The following is a 21246-nucleotide window of genomic DNA, read 5'->3' on the forward strand; positions in this document are numbered from 1 at the left end:
AGAAGCTGCTCTCCATATTATATGGAAGAGCCACTTCCAAGCGGTACCACGTTTAACAAGTTAGCCCACCTGAAGTTGCGTAAGTGTTGCAGGTGGAAAGACAGAGCTCTTCTGCAAATCACTAGCAGAAACTGGATAGAGTAATTTTTCGGCAAAGTTTTTCCAAACAATGCAACCCGCAATAGTGAACCAGAACTATCAAGCCATAAATGTAATTCAAGCTTGCTAAAGGACCACATGACTCATCTCAAACTGGAGTACTCACATTCTTTTAAATTCCTACTCATCTTCTTCCTCTCACCAATTAAAAAATAAAATAAAAGTAGCTAACAAATATTTTGTCATCTACCAGTTCAACTCTGAGAAACCTCTCCATAGTTACAATGAAGATGAACAAACTCTTCTCCATACAAAACAATGAAAAGTTATGAGTTACTATGCAAAAGCATACAATTATTTCAACATACATATATATATAAACTATAAATAAATGCTACGCCATGTTACAGCACATAATTTTGTCCTGTTCCCTTACAGAATAAAACAGTGGTAGTTGGAAGGAGCCTACAAAGACCATCAGGTCCAATTGCTGGACCACTTCAGGGCTAACCAAAAGTTAAAGCATACTATTGAAGGCATTATCCAAAAGCCATTTGAACACTGACTGGCACGGGGCATCAACCACCTCTCTAGGAAGCTTGTTCCAGTGTTTGACCACCCACCCTCACGGTAAAGAAATTTTTCCTAATGTCTTATCAAATACACCGAATAAAAATCTGCTTCGTTCTCGCTGATCCCCATGAAACTGTGAAAACTGCTCATCTCTTGAGCAAGGCATTACAATGGCCTCAGCTGTGAGCTTATGGCCTTTACGGCCTATGGGCTCAGTATTACTTCCTTGTGCATAAACGTACCCAAGATGCACCACCAAGGAAGGAAGGAAGCCTTGTTTGCAGTTGCTCTTGCCCATGTACATTCTTAATTTCAGAGATTTTAGTCAGAAGACACATAAATTGTTGGGATGGGAAAAAAGAAAACAGCTACAAACTCACTGTCTGAAACACCTCAGTGTTGCTGCTGCTACAAAAAGCCAGTTTGCGTGACTGCTCTCTAGTACAGAAGTCACAAAAACATTGCACAAGATTTTATCTGTAGCTGCTACTAACACACTGTTGCTCCCCCAACTCCACCTCCTCACTGCTCCACAAGGGAAGGATTTCATCCTAAATCTCAACATAATTATGATGTCATCCTAATATAAACCTAACCAAAATTTTAAAGTATTCACCACAAACCAGTAGGCAGGTGAACTACTACCTACAGCACAAAACCCATGATCTTCTAGTTGCCTGTAATCAACTAAAAAAAAAAAAAAAAAAAAGATTCCTAAAGCACACAGTTATTTTTTCTTTAATATATACTACTTGCAGTCAGAGGCCAGGTATTCACAGGAAACAAAAAACATCCATGCTCAAAGTTCTTTGCTGTTACTTCTTAATCCAGAACTGTGAACATGGCAGCAATCCAAAATCCAGTTTAATTTTTCTTAAGGTAAGCCATAACAAAGGTATTATCTACATCTTTAATATTTAGCTATCCTGGCAGTTCATCTAGCTCCTTTGGGGACTCAATCGTCTCTGCGGGTCCCTTCCAACTCAGGATATTCTATGATTACTGAAAGACTACTGAGAGGCTCAAAGATGGGCCTATGTGGTACTTGGTCAGAACCAGAGGATCCCTTTCAACCCAGATCTGAGTGCTATAAATTTAGGTCCTTGATACCGTGGCCCCCTAACAGGGTAATCAAATCACTGTTGTTCCTCTCTTTAACACGTTCCAAAGTCAAATCTAAATAACAATCAAAAAAAGGAACAGTAAATACAGGATGAAGAATGGAAGGAGCAGTGGTGTTTGTATCTATCAGTAAGACTTTGATAAAAAAACACTTAAAACATACAGCTTAATAGTCTGGTAACATTTGTATTAGTTTTCTTTTTGGAGTACATGCATTTGTTACTCATGATGAATAAAAATAATGCATACCAGGCTGATGTGAACTCTGTGTGGGCATCTTTCACTTTTTACTGTCTTCATAATTTAACAACTTCAAAGCAAACTAAGGCAAGAGTCAAAGATTATTTTTTCTACCTAATCATAATTTTTACTTTTAATCTGCAAGTATGGGAGAACAGATCTCATGCCAGAAGGCCTAAAGTTCATTACTACTTTCAAGAAAAGAGCTTGCGTACACTCACAAGAATTACACTTAACAAAACTACTAATGCATCCTGCTATTTTCAGTTGTCTCTTGTATGTGTAAAGCTCTCACCCTGCGTCTTTTCCAGAATTTGCATGTTTACAGAGGAAGTATCACTTTGTACTAAATAAAACACTTACCAAAGGCAGTAACACCTATTCAAAAGCCGGTTTGTAGGCAAAGTTTAAAGCTCTCCTCCTGGAGAGGCAATCCGCTTACTTAAGCCAAAATGGGAAGTCTCTCTGACACGTTTACTCTTATGACAAAACCAAGAACCATAACATTCAATAGGCACTATGTGGAAAAAATCATTACTGTTTTAAAACTGCTCTAAAACACTTTTATTTCTAATTTTCCATATGCAACTTATAGCAGTCAAAAACATCTGCAGCCGTAAGGAGCAATGCAGCTTGCTAGCCAAACAAACTCCTTCCCCCATCCTCTTTTACATACCCGCAGGAGCACAGCTGACAAACGCATTTCTTCAAGGATGCAACCTTGTGCAAAGGCACAGGAGACGTGGGAGGCATGTTTGCTAAGAAAAACGGTTACAGATCAGGTAATGCTCTATAGTGGAAAAATCTCCTTAGCAGCAGCAGTCCCTGGAGACAGTGGTGTCAGAAAAGAATCTGGGAACCTCCAGAAGCATCATTACAGCACACAACGATGGTACTGACTGTACTGAAAGAGCACATCCCAGCTCATCAGCTCCTTTCCTGGCCTGGTGGTGTCCTGACCAGAGCTCTGTGGGTCCTGCTTTCAAGGCCCTCCTGATCAGGGCACCACTCCTTGGGACAGTCACCTGGGAAGCCTTTGTGAAGTCACCAGCGCCAGGCTGTAGAGCACACAGTTCTGCAAGCAACACGGCTCTGTTTATTCCAGACAGCCCACAGATATTGTCTGAGCTTCCAATTCTGTCTCTGTTTGACCATGACTAGATCAACATGGAAATGGAGTATTACAAAGCATTCCCCTCTTAGCAGTTCTGCTGCTAGTGCTTTGGTACAAGAACAAAGTATCTTCAATGAGTTAGCAGTCAGCAGCCACCTTATAACTTCCACACCTGGCCACATAAATCTCTTTTCATTAAACCTGTCAAATTCTGCTTTAAAAGGAAAATGTCATATATAAGTTGAGATTCTTCTTAAAACCTTTCTCCAACTGTTTTGGAAGAAAAGATGAGAAAGATACACCAGAACTGAAAAACAAAACTGCTTTGCAATGCTTCAAAATACTGTAAACACATAAGGTTAGGGGTCAGTACTCCTGTAGTACATAGTTTATCTGGCAGAATTTGAACTTTTACAATTTTTTCCCCTATTTTACATATTGTCAGTTAGCTACATCACAATGTCATAAACATGTACGTATACATAATAATATATATACTTATAAAAATTTATTAGATAATATCTACTGTTCAGAAATAAAGTAGCATTAACACTACCACAAACCATAATTTTTTAAAACTTCATTTAAAAAATTTTATTCAGTAAACTGTCTAAAAGAATATGCACTTCGGTGTCAGTTTTTTTTAATAAAGTGGGGTCTTTATCAACCGGGAAAACTGATGGTAATACTTGACTAGAAGTCTCAAAAGGAGAGGAGAATCATACGAAGACAGAGCACAAAATAAGTTTTTTGGAAAAGGCAAGACAGATTTTAGTAAGTTCATTATTTCTCATTTGAGTTTTTGTTTTTCCATTTTCTAAAATTACATCATAGCCACATCATCTGCTATTTTTTAAACTGTGTTTACAAAATATATCATTTTGTACACAGCTGATGGGCTGTTGGCAGAATACTGAAGTGGATTACATAGAATTGGAGGAACGAGGAAAGGCAACTGACGCTTGAACAAGCGGTCTGGAATATAGGCTCAGCAAGAAATAAAAGGAACACAGCTTCTCATCTGGGTAGTGTTTGGAGAAGATACTACACTCACAAGTGCACCATAATTATAACACTATGGTTATGCTTATGCTCTACAAATTCTATCCTGATGATGGTTCCTTTGAGCCCAGCTTCTCATTCAACTGCTCTTCATCTGGAATAAAAAACATATTAGTTAACATCGTGTAATATTCAATTAACTGACAGAAATACTGTTCCAGAAATATCCAGCGTATATTAAAAGAAAACATATAAAATGTTACTTCTAATTTTTTTAGCTGTTTCCAGTCTGATAAAATTATCTGCTACCAATACAGCCACAAATTTAAGCAAAAGCTAAGTTACTTTATTGCACCTGTACAGCAGAATTAAGAGGAAAATAGATAGCACGAGTGTTCATGTTCCATTTCAAGAGAATGCTTGGAAGCCTTGCTCAGGTTGCCTCCTATACTGGCAGTAGCTTAGTCCAAAATATCTTCTATTCTACCCTTTGATAAGGAAAATAAGAAAAAGGCACAGTCATTCTCACAATCAACTTCCATCACAGCCTCACCTGCTCTTTTCACAAAATAATACACTAAAACAACACTAATTAAGTGTTAAGTTCTGTATTACAGCACTGGGGGAAAAGACTATGCGCCTTAGAAAGTCAAAGTTATTTTTCAGAGCTGTAACTAGCTGACTCACAGCAGCAGAATTTTATTTCTCTTACTTCAAGTGAGGTTACTGTAAAGCAGAACTAAGCAATCCAACCTAAACCACTTACAAGTAAATTTACAAATAACATGAGTCATGCATACAGTAAGCTTTCCTCCTCAAGCACTACTTGAAAAAGCATCACAAGCTTTGTTTGATAATTTAAACTGCTAATCCATAGCAAAACACAAATCTCACTCATCCTTGAGACTGACCTGTTCTGCTAAACTCCTAGCATGCCCCTAAAAATATATGTTTTGGTGAAACAATCTTCTATATAGCTATTACTGGCTCATCTTCATTTATGTATATCAAAAGTCAACCTTGGATCTAATAAAGCACTGCAACAATGGTTAACCAAAGGGGACACTATACTGGAAGCACAGGGGACAGGCTGGAATTCAGGAGAGAACCATAGAATGGTTTGAGTTAGAAGGGACCTTAAAGATGACCTGATTCCACCCCCCCCCACCGTAAGCAGGGACACCTCCCACTAGACCAGGTTGCTCAAAGCCCCATCCAGCCTGGCCTTGAACACTTCCAGGGATGGGAATATTTCATAGTAAAACGTGTACCAGTAAGTATTATAGACTGAACACCTGACTGAAACCAAAAAAGTTCCAGTTACCTACAGTGCATTTCTAAATAGCCAGATTTGCTCAGAGTAAACATTATTTCATATCAACCTCACCAATTCTCAAAATTTAACTTCAGATTCAGCTGCAGATTTCCTTAGAAAGTCAAAGAATAACTTTTCTCCTACTTGCAAGATGCTGATAAAACTAGAGAAAGGAAGCCTGTTTGCTTTGCTTTTGTCTCACCTTCCATAGGGAATAAGCATACAAATAATCTTTCATCCCACACTTCCCTATCAAGGTTCAGCTGTTCAGAGTAGGACACCTACTGCAGTGTATCTGGAGTCAAAATGGACAACACCTTGCTACTTTAGCACAAATACATGGACACTTACCCTTCAATTTATGCATTAAGTCTAATGGGATTTTGTGTATCCTTGATGCCATTTCCTCCAGATCTTGAGAGAACACCAGCAAAGGTGACAGGGAATGATTTCCTTTGGGAAAAGATAACGGTGATGGTGTCCTGGTAAATTCTTCATCCAACCTGAACAGATCCAGAGTGCTGCAAAAATCATCTCTTTCTTTTTCTGGTCTAAGATTTAGGTCTGATATATAACTTACAGATTCATCTCCAGTATCTGTCTGATGCAGTTTCTCTCTATTTCCAGATGCGGTCTTTTTCAGCATTTCGTATCTGCTGAACTGAGACTGTACATCTAGATTTGATTTTTGAGCACAGTCTTTAATTTTTGTACTACCTGGTACATCCTTGCTGTTCAATACATCAAAATCAGACTCCGAGCTTGTAGATTTATTAGCATCTATGCTATCAAAATCTTTTGGAAGAGTCTCATGCAGTATTCCTGCCTCAGCTACTTCACAGTTGTCAGAACTTAAAACTGAAGGTGCATCCCACTGCAGAATTCTATCCACTAGAGAATCCCAAAGTTGGTTTGAGGGTACAGTATTTATTTTACTATTGCTTTCTGAAAAAACATCCAGAGTATTTATGCTGTTCTCTACGTCTAGACAAGTAGATTCTTCTGTCTTTTGTACAAAACTTCTGCTCAAAACAGTGTGCTCTAATTCCTGTTCTTTATCACTCTCATTCTCTTGCACTCCAGATGTTTCCCAAACTGGACATCCACTGATATTATTTATCCTCATCTGGTTCTGAGCTGTAAATTCTGTACAACTTAGTTGGGACTTTGTTTCTAACAAGGGAGAATCAAAGTCAGGTACAGGAGATGAAGAGGTAGACCAGACTAAAGTAGGATCTGCTTTATTCCACACTGTAGGACTAGCATCCATTGGAGCTTCTTCTGTCATGACTTCAGCTGGGGCCAGCTCTGTGTCTGATGAGTTGTCAGTCTGAATAGCTTTTCTCCACGAGCTTCTGATTTCAGTAACTAAATGAAACAAACCCAGGTAAAATCTTAGTTCTTTCATACTCTCCATCAGTGTATTTCTCTTCTGTCACTTTAGTTACATAAGCAATCCACAAAAGAGGATGTAATAACTGCTTTATACTGCTTACGCTAGTTTTCCCAGCCATTTGCCCCACAACAGAAAGGGGACTCCACACACAGGGCACATCCACGTTAAAGTAAATTTACAGTGTGTTCATCAGTCATAGTACACTGTGTTACACAAAAAGGAGCCAGTTAAGATAACTTGCAGCTTCACTAAGTGAATTACTCTTTTCTTCTTGTGTGGTATCTACAATGTCAATGAATTAATCACATTTCTAAACAGTGACAGAGTATTATAAAAGCAAGGTTTAGACTTACGCAGATTTTCAGGAGTTCGGGGAATTTGTTGCCTTGTCAAAAATGGGTTAAAAGTCAGTGAGCTAATGAGATCTTCTAATGTTATTCCTTCTCCTCCACCACTCTGAGGTGACTCAGATGTCACGGTTTTTGCAACCTGTAGGATGTTAGAAAAGCGCAAATTCCGAGAAAACAAAATTGTAACTTCTTTGTTTCTGCCAGCCTATGGACCCAAGCAAATCCCATTCTTCAAATCATCTGAAGAATCTGGAACCTCTTGATTCATCTGCAATTTACTGTTTGGGCTTAAAAATGAGCACAGTGACCTACAAACATAAAATTAAGATACAGGAGTGAAATCAGAATTTGATTTGAAGCTCCCTAGTCGTCTATGAATCCATCTTAAAAATAAGAAAATGGGCTCAGAAGATACCTGAGACACTGGTCTAGAATAGTACAAGAATGAAGATTAGAGCTACATTTCCAACAATAGAACATCTTCCTGACGCAGCTGGTCAGTGAACCTACCAGGGGTGGTGCCCCGCTAGACCTTCTCTTCATAGAGAAGGACTGGTGGGAGATGTGGTGGTCGGAAACTGTCTTGGGCAGAGTGACCACGAAATGGTAGAGTTCTCTATTCTTGGCGAGGCCAGGAAGGGGACCAGTAAAACTGCTGTATTGGACTTCCGGAGGGCTGACTTTGAGCTGCTCAGGACGCTGGTTGGCAGAGTCCCTTGGGAGGCGGTTCTGAAGGGCAGAGGAGTCCAGAAAGGCTGAGCGCTCCTCAAGAAGGAAATTGTGATGGCACAGGAGCGGTCCGTCCCCATGTGCCCAAAGACGAGCCGGCGTGGAAGAAGACCGGCCTGGCTCAACAGAGAGTTGCGGCTTGTGCTTAGCAGAAAAAAGAGGGTTTATAATCTTTGGAAAAAAGGGCGGGCCACTGAGGAGGACTACAAGGATGTAGTCTCCTGTGCAGGGAGAAAATTAGAAAGGCCAAAGCTCATCTGGAGATCAACATGGCTACTGCCGTTAAAGACAACAAAAAATCCTTCTACAAATATATCAACGCGAAACGGAGGACTAAAGAGAATCTCCATCCTTTACTGGATGCGAGGGGAAACCTAGTTACTAAGGATGAGGAAAAGGCTGAGGTGCTTAATGCCGCCTTTGCCTCAGCCTTTAGCGGCAATACCGGTTGTTCTCTGGATACCCAGTGCCTTGAGCTGGTGGAAGGGGATGGGGAGCAGGATGTGGCCTTCGCTATCCATGAGGAAATGGTTGGCGACCTGCTACGGAGCTTGGATGTGCGCAAGTCGATGGGGCTGGATGGGATGCACCCGAGGGTACTGAAAGAACTGGCGGAGGAGCTGGCCGAGCCGCTTACCATCATTTATCGGCAGTCCTGGCTATCGGGGGAGGTCCCAGTTGACTGGTGGCTAGCAAATGTGACGCCCATCTATAAGAAGGGCCGCAGGGCAGACCCGGGGAACTATAGGCCTGTCAGTTTGACTTCAGTGCCAGGGAAGCTCATGGAGCAGATTATCTTGAATGTCATCACGCGGCACTTGCAGGGCAACCAGGCGATCAGGCCCAGTCAGCATGGGTTTATGAAAGGCAGGTCCTGCTTGACGAACCTGATCTCCTTCTATGACCAAGTGACGCGCTTGGTGGATGAGGGAAAGGCAGTGGATGTGGTTTACCTTGACCTCAGCAAGGCTTTTGACACAGTTCCCCACAACATTCTCCTCAAGAAACTGGCTGCTCGGGGCTTGGACTGGCGTACGCTTCGCTGGGTTAGAAACTGGCTGGATAGCCGGGCCCAGAGAGTTGTGGTGAATGGAGTCAAATCTGGTTGGAGGCCGGTCACTAGTGGAGTCCCCCAGGGCTTGGTACTGGGGCCGGTCCTCTTTAATATCTTTATCGATGATCTGGATGAGGGCGTCCAGTGCACCCTCAGTAAGTTTGCAGATGACACCAAGCTAAGTGCGTGTGTCGATCTGCTCGAGGGCAGGAAGGCTCTGCAGGAGGATCTGGGTAGGCTGGAGCGATGGGCTGAGGTCAACTGTATGAAGTTCAACAAGGCCAAGTGCCGGGTCCTGCATCTGGGGCGCAACAACCCCAAGCAGCGCTACAGGCTGGGAGAAGAGTGGCTGGAAAGCTGCCTGGCAGAGAAGGACCTGGGAGTATTGGTTGATAGTCGGCTGAATATGAGCCAGCAGTGGGCCCAGGTGGCCAAGAAGGCCAACAGCATCCTGGCCTGTATAAGAAGCAGTGTGGCCAGCAGGTCTAGGGAAGTGATTGTGCCCCTGTACTCGGCTCTGGTGAGGCCGCACCTTGAGTACTGTGTTCAGTTTTGGGCCCCTCGCTACAAGAAGGACATGGAGGTGCTCGAGCGAGTCCAGAGAAGGGTGACCAAGCTGGTGAGGGGTCTGGAGAACAAGTCTTACGAGGAGCGGCTGAGGGAGCTGGGCTTGTTCAGCCTGGAGAAGAGGAGGCTCAGGGGCGACCTTATCGCTCTCTACAGTTACCTTAAAGGAGGCTGCAGAGAGGTGGGGGTTGGTCTGTTCTCCCAAGTGCCTGGTGACAGGACGAGGGGGAATGGGCTAAAGTTGCGCCAGGGGAGTTTTAGGTTGGATGTTAGGAAGTACTTCTTTACTGAAAGGGTTATTAAGCATTGGAACGGGCTGCCCAGGGAGGTGGTGGAGTCACCATCCCTGGAGGTCTTTAAAAGACGTTTAGATGTAGAGCTTAGCGATATGGTTTAGTGGAGTACTTAGTGTTAGGTCGAAAGTTGGACTCGATGATCTTGAGGTCTCTTCCAACCTAGAAATCTGTAATACTGTGATATCTCAGCAGATGACAACCAACTGCCTCCTTTCAGTGAAAGATGTAATTTACTTTCCAAATCAAGCTACAGCAAATTTAATAAGTTTTCTAAAGGAATACCTCATTTAAATCTTAACTAAAATACTGGAAACAAAAAAGTTAAATCCTTGCCTAGAAACCCCAAGCCTGTTAAATATTTAGCTCACAGAATTTCAGAAACAAAAAAGGACTGCTAAATTCTAAATATATGCAGTCATTTGTAGATTAAAATACGAAAGGTGGTAAAAATCATACCATGATTCTACTGAAAGCACTACTCACTTCATGATGGCTGTACTGGGTCTGGCTGGGATGGAGTTAACTTTCCCTGCAGCAGCCAATACAGTGCTGGCACAGCATCAGGAATCCCTCTAACCCCCCCAGAGCCAGCAGGCTGGGGGTGGGCAAAAGGTGAGGAAGGAACATCACCAGGGCAGCTGACCTAAAGCAGCCAAAGGAGTATTCCATACCATATGTCACATACAGCAATAAAAGGTGGAAAAAGGAAGAAGAGGGGAGGGGGTGGGCTCTCATTGTAAAAACATCTGTTTTTACACGTGTGCTACGTGCATTGAGGCCCTGCTTTAAGAATGTGGTCAAGCATCGCTAGTTTGTGGAAAGTAGAGAGTAATTTCTTTCCTCTGCACTTCCACACAGCCTTTGCCTGTTATTTTTTTTCCCCTTTTGCCCTTTCCCTTTTTTCCCTTTAGTTAAATTATTTTATTAGTAATATTTTTCCTTCAATTAAATTATCCTTATCTCAACTCATGAGTTGTTTCTTCCCTTTTCTTCTTCCCCTCCTCTTCTGAGTTGTGGTGGAGATCAGCTGCCTAGCAAGGTAAAACCACCACAATGGCTTAAAAGTATAACTGCTCAAGCTCTACGCTTTCAAGTTTAGTTAACTGGGTGGTCACTCCTCAAATTTGGTGATTACTACTTAACGGAAAAAATCTGTTCATATAAACAGATTAGAAGAGGTATTTATGATAACGTTGGCAATTTGTTCTCTGAACTTAACGACCATTTATGTAAAAAAATTTTTTTGAAAATCACAACATTTCCTAACCTCTTCTGCCAGTTCCTCTCTGGCTTTCTTAAGAGGGTCTTCCTTTTGGACAGCAGACCCTGTCTGGATAACTGTATTCTCCAATGATTCTGAAATGGTGAGGTCCTCCTCCGTCTCCTCTGAGATCTTTGGAGTGACAGGTTTTTCTTTCCCATTGTAAGTTTCAATCTGGAAGTCCTAGAGGAATACACAGGAATTATTAGAAGTTTTAAATTCAAGTGTCCGAAAACTAGCATGAAGGAGCTGCTGCGCAAATTCTGAGAGCAATGGCTTCTGTGTTTATGTCCATGAAAATATCTCAAAGTCTTAAATTCTAACTAATCACAAACCACTTTGACGCTCGTATTTTTAAAGAAGTAGGACATAAATAGCGGCTACAATAAACTATTGTACAGAACACATGATTTATCACCTGCAACTACCTTTAAACACACTGCAGTGAACAATTGTACAATGGTCAACTGCACATCCAAGTTGCCTTTAGGCCCCATTATATCCTTTAATTTCACACACAGCTTACAGGAACCAGTGTGACCATTGTTCATATCAAAAAAACTGTTTCAGCTGGCAGGGAATCTGTGACAAACAGTATGTTGTGCTAGAAGTCAGCAGCAAGTGCCTATATTTCTTCTTGTCCTTTCCTAGTGCTTACAGAAGTTTGTGGCAGTTAGCTTTCACTGTCTACGACTCATTCAGAAACGTAGTCATATGATTTAAAAAAAAAAAAAGAAAAGCATGCTAGGTCTAGGCTTCAATCAATGCAAAAAAGCAAGTACTACAGAATTTTAACTTCTTTGACATTCAGGACAATACTGGAGAATAACCTTTTCAATTAACGTGTCACTGCTTTCAGATGCTTCTGACAAGTTCAAAGATTCTGAAGAGATCCTAAAAAGAAAAAAGCCATTTTAGAAAAAAAATAAATAAGTGGCATGCAAGCTTTAGTAAAATGCCATCATATACTTGTGCACCCCGTATCTGTCCGTTACGATTTCTCTCAGTTCGTCCCGGTCATCAGAAGGCAACTTTACTATAGGGAGAACATGTGACAATTAGAGCAGATTCAGCCCTATTTGTGTATCAGTCTCCCAAACTTTATAATTATGAAATTCTTTTACTTGATTACCACATAGAAAAATAAGTTTTTGCAGTATTTTTTGCAAACAAGTCTTCTACATTCTGCTATCAAACATAACTGCAAAGTCTTCTGCAGACTTGGTAACATACTTTTCCCTAGATATTCTTCCTCCAAATCCCTCTGATATCCACAGATCTGTCTGAAAGCAAACTCATAAATATTTAAACACACATCATCTGGTTACCAAATACTCAAGTCTTATCAGTTCTGATGACTGTAGTGTTAACGGCAACACTCTACCATCTGAGGTACAGCCCTCATTAGTTAAGAACATTATCAAAATTAGTTAAGAATAATGGCAACTTTAACTTACTGGTAGCTGTCTTTACAATCACAAATACACAAAAAAAATGCTGTGTCGAGTCAGCGAGAGAAATACAGGATTTGACTGTTAACTACTTGGACAACTTTTGAGATTCATATGCAAATACAGCTGCTGATGACTAAGTATAGGACAGCCTCCTTTGCTAACTCCCTCTTTCTTCTATTAGGCAACTTGCAACTATCTGTAGGATTTCTATCCTGAAAGAGCATTATTCAAAAGGGCATTAAACTTTCCTGCACTTACAAAATGACAGGTCAAAACCTTTCATAATACTGTATATAATACTATAGTCTTCTGTTTTAATCTTTTGTTGGAACTGTAATAACAGAAGTGACAAAGTGATTTTAGAAGACTTGTGAGAAAAGCCCCATTCACAAAGTATTAGCACGATAGTTTTGCTCAAGTCTGAGATTTCCGTTTGGTTTTGTTTGGAGTTTTCTTCTTTTTTTCTTTTGTTGTTGTTTTACTTTTTTCTTTAAACACAAAACCAGGGAACGTGTGAATATCTGTTCTCTTGGTCTCAGGCAATAACAACTATGTATTGGCTACCTCATCCCAGCCTGAGAAAGACAGTTCTCCATTTTTCCCCCTCTGCCTCTTGAAACTTGAATGAACGTTGTTAAAAAGTTGCAGCTAAAAACTTGCAACTCCACTGCTGCACATTCTACCTGGCAGCAGCCAGTTGGTCCCTCTGTCTTCAGATGGAGAAAGCCACAGTTACATTAGGACCATCTTGCCCAATTAGGTAGTTGTGACATGTAAGGAGTGGGCTAATGAAATATATTCCTTTGATGCTTACAAATAAGCTTCTCTGTTTCCACTGCCTTTTTTTTTCCCCAATCAATTTCTCATTGAAGTCATACCATCTTGTTGCTTGTAGTGTTGAATTATCCATCATACTTCCTGATGTCTCATCATCTTTCTTGTAATTTATATCATAAATGGAGTCACAAATATCTAGAAAATAAGTCAGAGTTTTAGTATTGCTTCTTTTGTTTTGCTATCATTCAGGCTTCCCAGGTGATAAAAGTGACTCAGACCACCTCTGTACAATATTCAGAAGATGGAACTCATTAACACTTCAAGCAAATTCATAACCAGTGCAAGTGGATCTTAATATTTTTGCTTGGGAACCACCTGCAGCCACAGATGCCACTAACAGCCACCACCTATTTGTGTTGTTTCAGAATGCATGTTCCAGAGATAGGATTCTATCTGCTCCCCTACACATATTAATGAAGATGAAAGAACGTTAGGCAATTGTGACGAGCATTCATTCAGAACCAGGTTATCAAAGACTGTCAAAGAGACTTGCAGACAAAAGTAGGAAGTCTTCCAGACTCAAAGGAACTTCTATCAGTTGTGGTGGGAAGAGGGAAAAGAAGCTCCTCTGGTCCACATACCTGGAATTGATGTTGCAAGTTGACATGAGACTGTATCCTCATAAGCTTCTTCTGCAGTATGAAAAGAAGAGAGTGACATACCTTGTAATAAATCAAGATCCTATCAAAAGAAAAAAAAAATACAAGCAAGGTGAGTAAAAGTGTGCAACATCAGCAATTAACACATATTTACTTTTCATATTTGCTTTTCTTCAAAGCAGCACCCAGACTCAACATTAAACTTTTGCTGTCTCTGCGGTGTGCCTAGGCAAGGGTATAGTCTTGAATCTCTGTAGAAATACGAGTGTCTGAATGAAACCGTTGGTCATATAACACCTTAAAGGGGAAAACCACAACTCTGCAGATGTTCAGTGACAGCACATGAAAGCTCTATTTCCAGAGCAGAGGGAAAAAAAAGAGTATTAACCCTTATTTATGCTGATCTAATGTCTTGATAAAGTAGTTCCACTCACCATCTCAAATGAAGACACCAGCTGTCTTTAAGTTAAGCGCATCTTCTTTGCAAAAAGAAAAACTAGTTCATAAAGCAGTTTCTGCTACACTGTACTATCTAATTCACTAACCTTATATACAAAGCTTAACAGAGCTATATAGCATTCTATTGCAATAAAACACATCAACTTAGATGTATACCCCTCCCATCTTCATTCTTTTTCTTCCCCAGAATCAGATAAACTGAACAGTACTTACTGGATCCTGACCTCTCTTTAAACAAGAAGCACACCGGTCAAGAAAGCTTTTCCACTTCATTTCCAACTCCTTCTGTTTTCCAGAAATCGATTCTCTCAATGACATACGATGCTGCTCTTCTATTTTTTGCCTATAACATGAGCATGAAAAATGAACAGGAATACATTTGTTGTTGGCGACAAAAATTCTGCTTAAAAATGGAGCATATCACATGTTCCCCTCATGCTGCAAAACCTTTGATATGCAGGAACTTATTCAAGCATTTGTTCTTGCACAAAAAAATAAATAAAATTCACAATCTAAAAATCAGCTGCTAGATTGTCCTTGTGCTTCTTTACAGTAGAATTAGAAAAACCATGCTAAAATACAAGCTTAAACTTTCCCTAAGCTAGTTTCAGATCAAGTTTTAAAATCACAGAGCTAATTATGTAATAGGAAAAAGCAGATCATCTAACAAACCAGACCTCCAAGAACAAACCCTAAAATATCCATGAAGCAAGGGCAAGAGAATGAAGTTACCTAGTGAAGAATTACAAAGATTACTTGAATGGACAATCAAGACAAAGGTGAATTTGTCAGAGGCAGAGGGGGAAAAAAACAGAACTAACGTTCTCACTATAAACAATAATTTTAGAAAAGATTCTAAGACATAATCTTCAAACTAAAGAACAAGACAAAAATTCCAGACAATTACCTCACTGCTTTCAAATTCGACAGTATTTTATTTTGGAATTCACTCGTATTCTTGATGTCTTGGAAATGTTTTGATTTAAATTGACAACATTCATCTCTTAAGATCCTCAGGGCTTCATTTAATAACTGAATGACTGTTAAAAAATTCAGTTTTTCACCTTCATATAAATTTCCTGTACACACCTTGAAGTATTCCAAGAGAAAAAACATATACGTGAACAATCACAACACATCAATATCAGAAAGTTATGTCTTCTCTATTCAGCACAAGCACACAATGTTCCAGTTTGCAGTTTGATTCCATTCCTGTTGTTAGATTTAAGCTTCAGGTTGGTTTTCCTGATTAGCATCATCTGCTTGAAGACAGGCTAAAAAGCTGTACAAACTAAGAATGCTTCAACTAATGGGGTATTCTTTTTAAAGACTGCCTCAAAAGATGGTGCAGGCCTAAATAGCACATATACTGCACACTAGAAACAAAATCCATTAGGAATGATAGTTCAAATGGCCAAGTTTTATAATGTCTGACCAATGAAAATTCAAGTGGTAATCAGACAGATTTAACAATGCAGTTACCTAAAAGTTCATAACTTAAACACCACCAATACAGAACAGCAGCATAATCACAACAAACTTTTACATACACTTTTTTAGGACAAAAGGACAAAAATCACTTACTTCGTGCATTTCACTTTCAACTTTGTCAGCCAACAGCTGTGGAACACTGACATTAGTTCCAGCTAAAGTGTACTGATCAACATGCCCTTCAATTACAGAGTCTACGATTTCAGTTTCCTTTTTCAGAGATGTAAGAGTGTCCATTACAAATGTCCACATATTGCGGACCTTAATAGGCAAGAAGGACAAAAATACTACATTAAAATGTTTGCTGAAATACTATAATGACACAATATCAAAACAGTGTAAGAGCAGATGAAAGGGCTAGCATAATCATAGGCAGACAATCAGAAATACCAGTATCTGAGAGCAAGTGTTGTAAAAATGTTAGAAATACAGTAATCTGCCACAGATTAAAAATACTCACCTTCTGAATTCTCTCTGTTTTGTCATTTCTGTTTTGGTCATTGAGTTTCATCCTACATGCACATGCAAGACAGAAGTGGACTACAATGAAATTATGGTTCATAACATTTCTTAGAGCTAAAAAATTAATTTTATATATGCTAACTTAGCTCCAAGGAAAAGTACTTACTTAAACAACTGTTGCTGGTGGTATGCATATTCAGATTTTATCTGTTTTATTTCTTTAATTAAAAACCTAAGGAAAAAAAATCAACAGTTATCACAGATTTTTTTTTAATTTAGTTTTTCTCTGCTACTCTCAGAATTCCTTACAATCATTATATGATTACACTTATTCTTTCCAAATCTGCATACTGGAGCAGTTTTGGAACAATGCAAACATGGATACACAAGTTCCTTACCATGACACTGTAGAGAAAATGTCACTGTACAGCCTGGAAAGCCACTAAGATATTTGTAAAGTTAGCTGTAACTTATTCTATTGCAATGGCATGGCTTTTATTAGACCCAAGTACATTAATGAAGTTACTAGTTACTACTATACTCAGCATCATTCCTATTCAGCACACCCACTGACTGCATTACCAAGTCATCTTCAGTGCAGTCAAAAAGTTGCCCAGACTGCTCACACGTGACTGTATTGCTTTTCCAGCTAATATCAGGGTATGCTGAAGTCATCAGTAAGAATTAGGATCTGAAAGCCTAAAATGTGTTTGATTTGCTTTAAGAAGCAAACTTTCCCAGATCAAATTTTCATCAGCTTTCCCTGATTGAGGGGTGTGTAGCAGACACACATCACGTGTCTTAGCGGCAATGCCTCTGATTTTTGATCCAAAGTCATGAAACAGACTGATCCCCTTTTACACAGCTAAGTTCCATGCACTGAAACTGCTCTTTTACCTACACTGCATCCCCTCCTCCTTTTCTGCTCTTTCCCAAATAGCTTGCAACCACCTGCTACAGTACCCCTGTCATGTGAAGTATCCTACCCAATTTCTGTAAATTCCAGTGATATATAACTACGTAACTGACCAAAGTTCCAGTTATTCTTGTTTCCCAAACTGCAAGTGATTTTCATAAACAAGAATAAAGAAAAAACATAATGTTGGTGAAATAATTAAGGGCTATGCAAATAAGACGTGTCCCACACTGATAAAGCAATGACCAAATATCTCATCCTGAGACAGTTTTGTTCTACGATATGACCCTTAAAGTATTAAGAAATCATAGTGCTATACATGCAGAATTCCTGGATCATTTTTAGTGCCCAGGTAATCCTATCTTCCAGTATATAGCACCTCCTAACTGAAAAACTAATTTCTTCCAAACAGTAGAACAGTTGATTAAAGGAGGCAAAGGGGGAGAAAAATAGGACATTCAGCAAAACTCACATGGAAAAATCAGATGCATTCTACTCAAATCCTTTTAAAAACACATGCAAAAAAGTCAAGTTTTATGAAAATTTCGATTTCTTTAAATACATTACTTACTGTGATTTTTTGTTATATTCTCGAATTATAATATCCTCCTTTTGCAAAATTTGCAGGAGTTTATTACATGCCACACTACATCTTACTTCTGCCTTGTACATACACTCAGGCGTTAAGTTTACAGCTTCAGCAAAAGATGTATCGCTGCCTAAATGAAAGTTAGTAATTGAGTTATATCATTCACTTTTAGCAAATAGACAACTTCCTGTTCTACCTAGTTTTAATTAAGAGAATCACAAACAAGGTTGCCCATTTTACCTGGACTGAAGTAGAGTATTCAGGATACTATCTTTTTTGCCAGTTCTTTCTATTGCATACGTTCTCCCTCCTTTACTCTCACCCACTTTCCCCGTTCTTTATGTCACCAAAACAACATTAAATGCCTAGAACAGACAGTCCTGATCTTTCAGAATTGCTCATGTTGTGAAAAAGAGCACAGGCTGAAAAGAATACTTTTGAACTGAACCATTGCACACGTGCACAGACAACCCACCTCCACATCACACAGACAAACTTAGGAACAAGATCTGCAAAACAACAGCAAGGAAAATAATCTGCATTGTTCTACCGGCAACAGCTTTATGCTAGTGCACAGCAACCCTGTTAAAAACTTTGAACTGAGCAACCAACACTGACCTAACTTAAAGCTCTTGGCATATGTTAAAGCACTTCACAGATTCACCATCAAACCAGACAAGTGAAATAATGTTATTATTCTGTTACAGCTTACCTACAGAGTTCTTTCTCAGGTTCTCAATCATTACATATCTTGCAAACCGATACATTAGGTGAATAAATTTATGACCAGCAGGAGAAAGAAATGAAGAAGTCGCAATTTGAGGAAGACAGCTTTTGCTTTCATTCTTGAACAAGTGAAATAGATTTTAAACACAAAATTAGACTAAGGAATAAAACCTAAACAACAGCCATTAAACACTCTGCTGAGTACAAAAACACTGCAGCCTACTTGTTAGCAAGTCCAATGCAAAGCTAATTTACCTTGCCACCATCGTTGATGCTTTTTCTAGTCCAAGGAAGAGACTGACACTTTTTGAACATTCTACCACCACCCCTAGTTCCGTATATAAAAAACAGCTCTGAGGCAAAGACTGAAATCAGTGTTAGGTAAATATTAAAAACTTCTGCTCTCCTCACTCCTAAATGTAACCCCTTCCTGTTCATATTTTCTACTGAGGTCATTAATCAGTGTATTTTGTCACACTTCTATCTTTCTCAAAGATTTTGTATGGCTGGCTTTCACCTCGGCAAAAATAAAAGTGCTCCAGTACCTTAAAGATCTAGAAATCAGATCTTTATTAAAACAAATGCAGCATGAGAAGGCATAGTAATCAATGATTCCTGAAGCAAGCCATTTTGTCTCTTTCCATTTAGAAAGCCTGCCTTAAACTTTATTCTCTTTTCCCCATGAAGAAAGATTGACATTAAAAGTTTTTCATGTATCTGAAACCACTTTTACAATAACAAATACTCTCTCATTTAATTTAAGCAATTATCTCCCACGTTGAAGCAAATTATTCTCAACGATGGAAGGAATCTCACACAGACTTTATATGATACTGGTAGGTCCCTTCCAAATCAGCATACTCTACAATTCTATGACTTCCGTGTAATAAAATATTGTCATCCAAAAGCAATACACAACAGTTTTCTGATCCAAGATTAAGACTTTGCCACCTATGCGCTGCCATACAATTTTTTTAAGAAGTCTATCATCAGCTGTGTGAAATAAGGCATAAGATAAAACCTATTTGTCTAGTAAAGCAACTTTATTTAAAACTCAAATATGTCCTCTCAAAACAAAAGAATGAGGTCACAGAAACCAGCAGCATGTCATTTCCCACTCTTGTAATACTTACTGTGATATCTTTTAGCCATGAACAACATTGCTTCCTAAATTCACTATCTCTGGTTATTTGTTCCGGTAACATACAGTCCCTTTTCCATGCAAAAACAGCAGAGCGGAGGAGAGGAAAAAAAAAAAGCAACTTCAAAACATACCCAAATACTCAGTTACATAATTAACCACTACAACATCTGAACTAAGACAAAGTTTTCTTAGTGATGTCCCCTGGAGAACTCAGAGAATATGGTAATATTGCCTACGAGAAGAATAGCTACAAGTCTGTTAAATAGCTAGGTCTTCTTGCCATAAAAAGTTAATTACAGACTATTTCAGAGACAAATTTGTCTGCAGTTCTTTTTAACTCAGGAAAAGAAAGTGAAAAAGCAGCCTGAGAACTTATAATTCTCTTAACAATGGTTCTCCTCCAGCCATTTCTTTAAAGTGTACGGTAAAATAGTTCAGCTATATGAGAATACATTAAGATAGGGTTCTCACAATGTTGAAGATTTTAGCAGGTATTCATAAAAGGGAGAAGTTACTTGATGTTTGGTAAGGGAAATGAATGGAAGAGATAAATTATTTTTCAGCTAGGAAAAATTTTACCAAACTTGTCAAGTTACAGCTACTGTCAGAACTTTTTAACTAGGGCAAGTTTTCTTATGCATTACAGACTTGTGATAAAAGGGAAATGAGTTCTGTGACAGTTCTTTACCTACAGTACTCCTCGGGAGACCGTTTTTTTACTTCAGCACCCGTGCAAACCACATGGTTCGTGATGTGCACAGCACGAACTGAGCAACCCAAAGGCTCACCTGAAAACTACTTCTGCACGCATCTCATCCAACTTGGTAAACAAGAACTGGGCAACAACGTGGAAAGCACCTACGTTTGGTGTATCAAACATGGACCTAGCGAACAAACACACAGCTGCGTCAGGAACGGTTAGGCTAAGGAGTTTACAGAGCGTTTTTACCGGTCGCTCAGGACTAATGCGGGATACCATTTTACAACGCCATTCAGACACGTCCCCCTCACCACGCACCACAGAAGGCCCCCCCACACAAACACACACCCCCCGCCATCTTCCCCCCCTTCCCCGGCCGCCCCCGGGGCTCACACGCCCAGATCGAGCTCCCTGCCGAAGAACTCCGCGGCAGCATCCGGGTCGAAGCCGAGCGCCAGCAGGCAGAGCCAGAGGTGGGTTCGCTCCCAGTTGCTGCCCACGGCACCGGCTGGAACATTCGCCGCCGCCGCCAGGCGCGGAGCTGCCGCCGCCATCTCCCCCTGCCCCTGCCCCTGCTCCTATCCCTGCCTCCGCCGTCCCGCCGCCATTTTCCCCGTCCCGCCAAAACCGCGCTCCCGCCGGGCGCCGCCGCGCCACGCCGCGCAGCGCCGCGAGACGCCGCGCCGTGCCCTGATTGGCCGCGCTCGGCGCGCTGCCCGCTGGGATGTGTAGTCCGGGAGGCGGTGCTCCC

The 21246-nt window shown here is 40.1% G+C and overlaps 1 protein-coding gene across 2 annotated transcripts; it reads right to left on the reverse strand.

Moving 5' to 3' along the window:
• Window positions 1-2574: 2574 nt before the first annotated feature.
• Window positions 2575-21217, reverse strand: HAUS6 (HAUS augmin like complex subunit 6). Of its 2 annotated transcripts, XR_013943793.1 has the most exons (18): window positions 20889-21217; window positions 20584-20679; window positions 19785-19863; window positions 18638-18770; window positions 17908-18055; window positions 16587-16652; window positions 16419-16470; window positions 16052-16219; window positions 15375-15556; window positions 14681-14810; window positions 13991-14090; window positions 13451-13544; window positions 11949-12012; window positions 11125-11301; window positions 7215-7350; window positions 5817-6833; window positions 4506-4638; window positions 2575-4304 (listed from the first exon to the last, which is right to left on the reverse strand). XR_013943793.1 is itself a non-coding variant. In XM_080574489.1 (17 exons), the coding sequence occupies exons 1-17, from the start codon at window positions 21047-21049 to the stop codon at window positions 4252-4254; spliced, it is 2856 nt and encodes a 951-aa protein (XP_080430615.1). In that variant the 5' UTR covers window positions 21050-21217; the 3' UTR covers window positions 2575-4251. The 2 variants fall into 2 exon arrangements, 1 of the variants encoding a protein (XP_080430615.1); XM_080574489.1 differs by lacking the exon at window positions 4506-4638.
• Between the last annotated feature and the right edge of the window lie 29 nt (window positions 21218-21246).

This window comes from Anser brachyrhynchus, assembly GCF_964034855.1.
Source record: "Anser brachyrhynchus genome assembly, chromosome: Z".
Classification (NCBI taxonomy): domain Eukaryota; kingdom Metazoa; phylum Chordata; class Aves; order Anseriformes; family Anatidae; genus Anser; species Anser brachyrhynchus.

What these genes read in the sequence shown, in the direction of transcription:
- HAUS6 (XM_080574489.1), bottom strand. Translation starts at nt 21,049, where the DNA reads ATGGCGGCGGCAGCTCCGCGCCTGGCGGCGGCGGCGAATGTTCCAGCC. An exon ending in CATGGCTAAAAGATATCACA is followed by an intron (nt 18,771 to 19,784) that starts GTAAGTATTACA and finishes CACTTGTTCAAG; the next exon opens with AATGAAAGCAAAAGCTGTCT. An exon ending in CTTAATGCATAAATTGAAGG is followed by an intron (nt 4,305 to 5,816) that starts GTAAGTGTCCAT and finishes TTTTTATTCCAG; the next exon opens with ATGAAGAGCAGTTGAATGAG.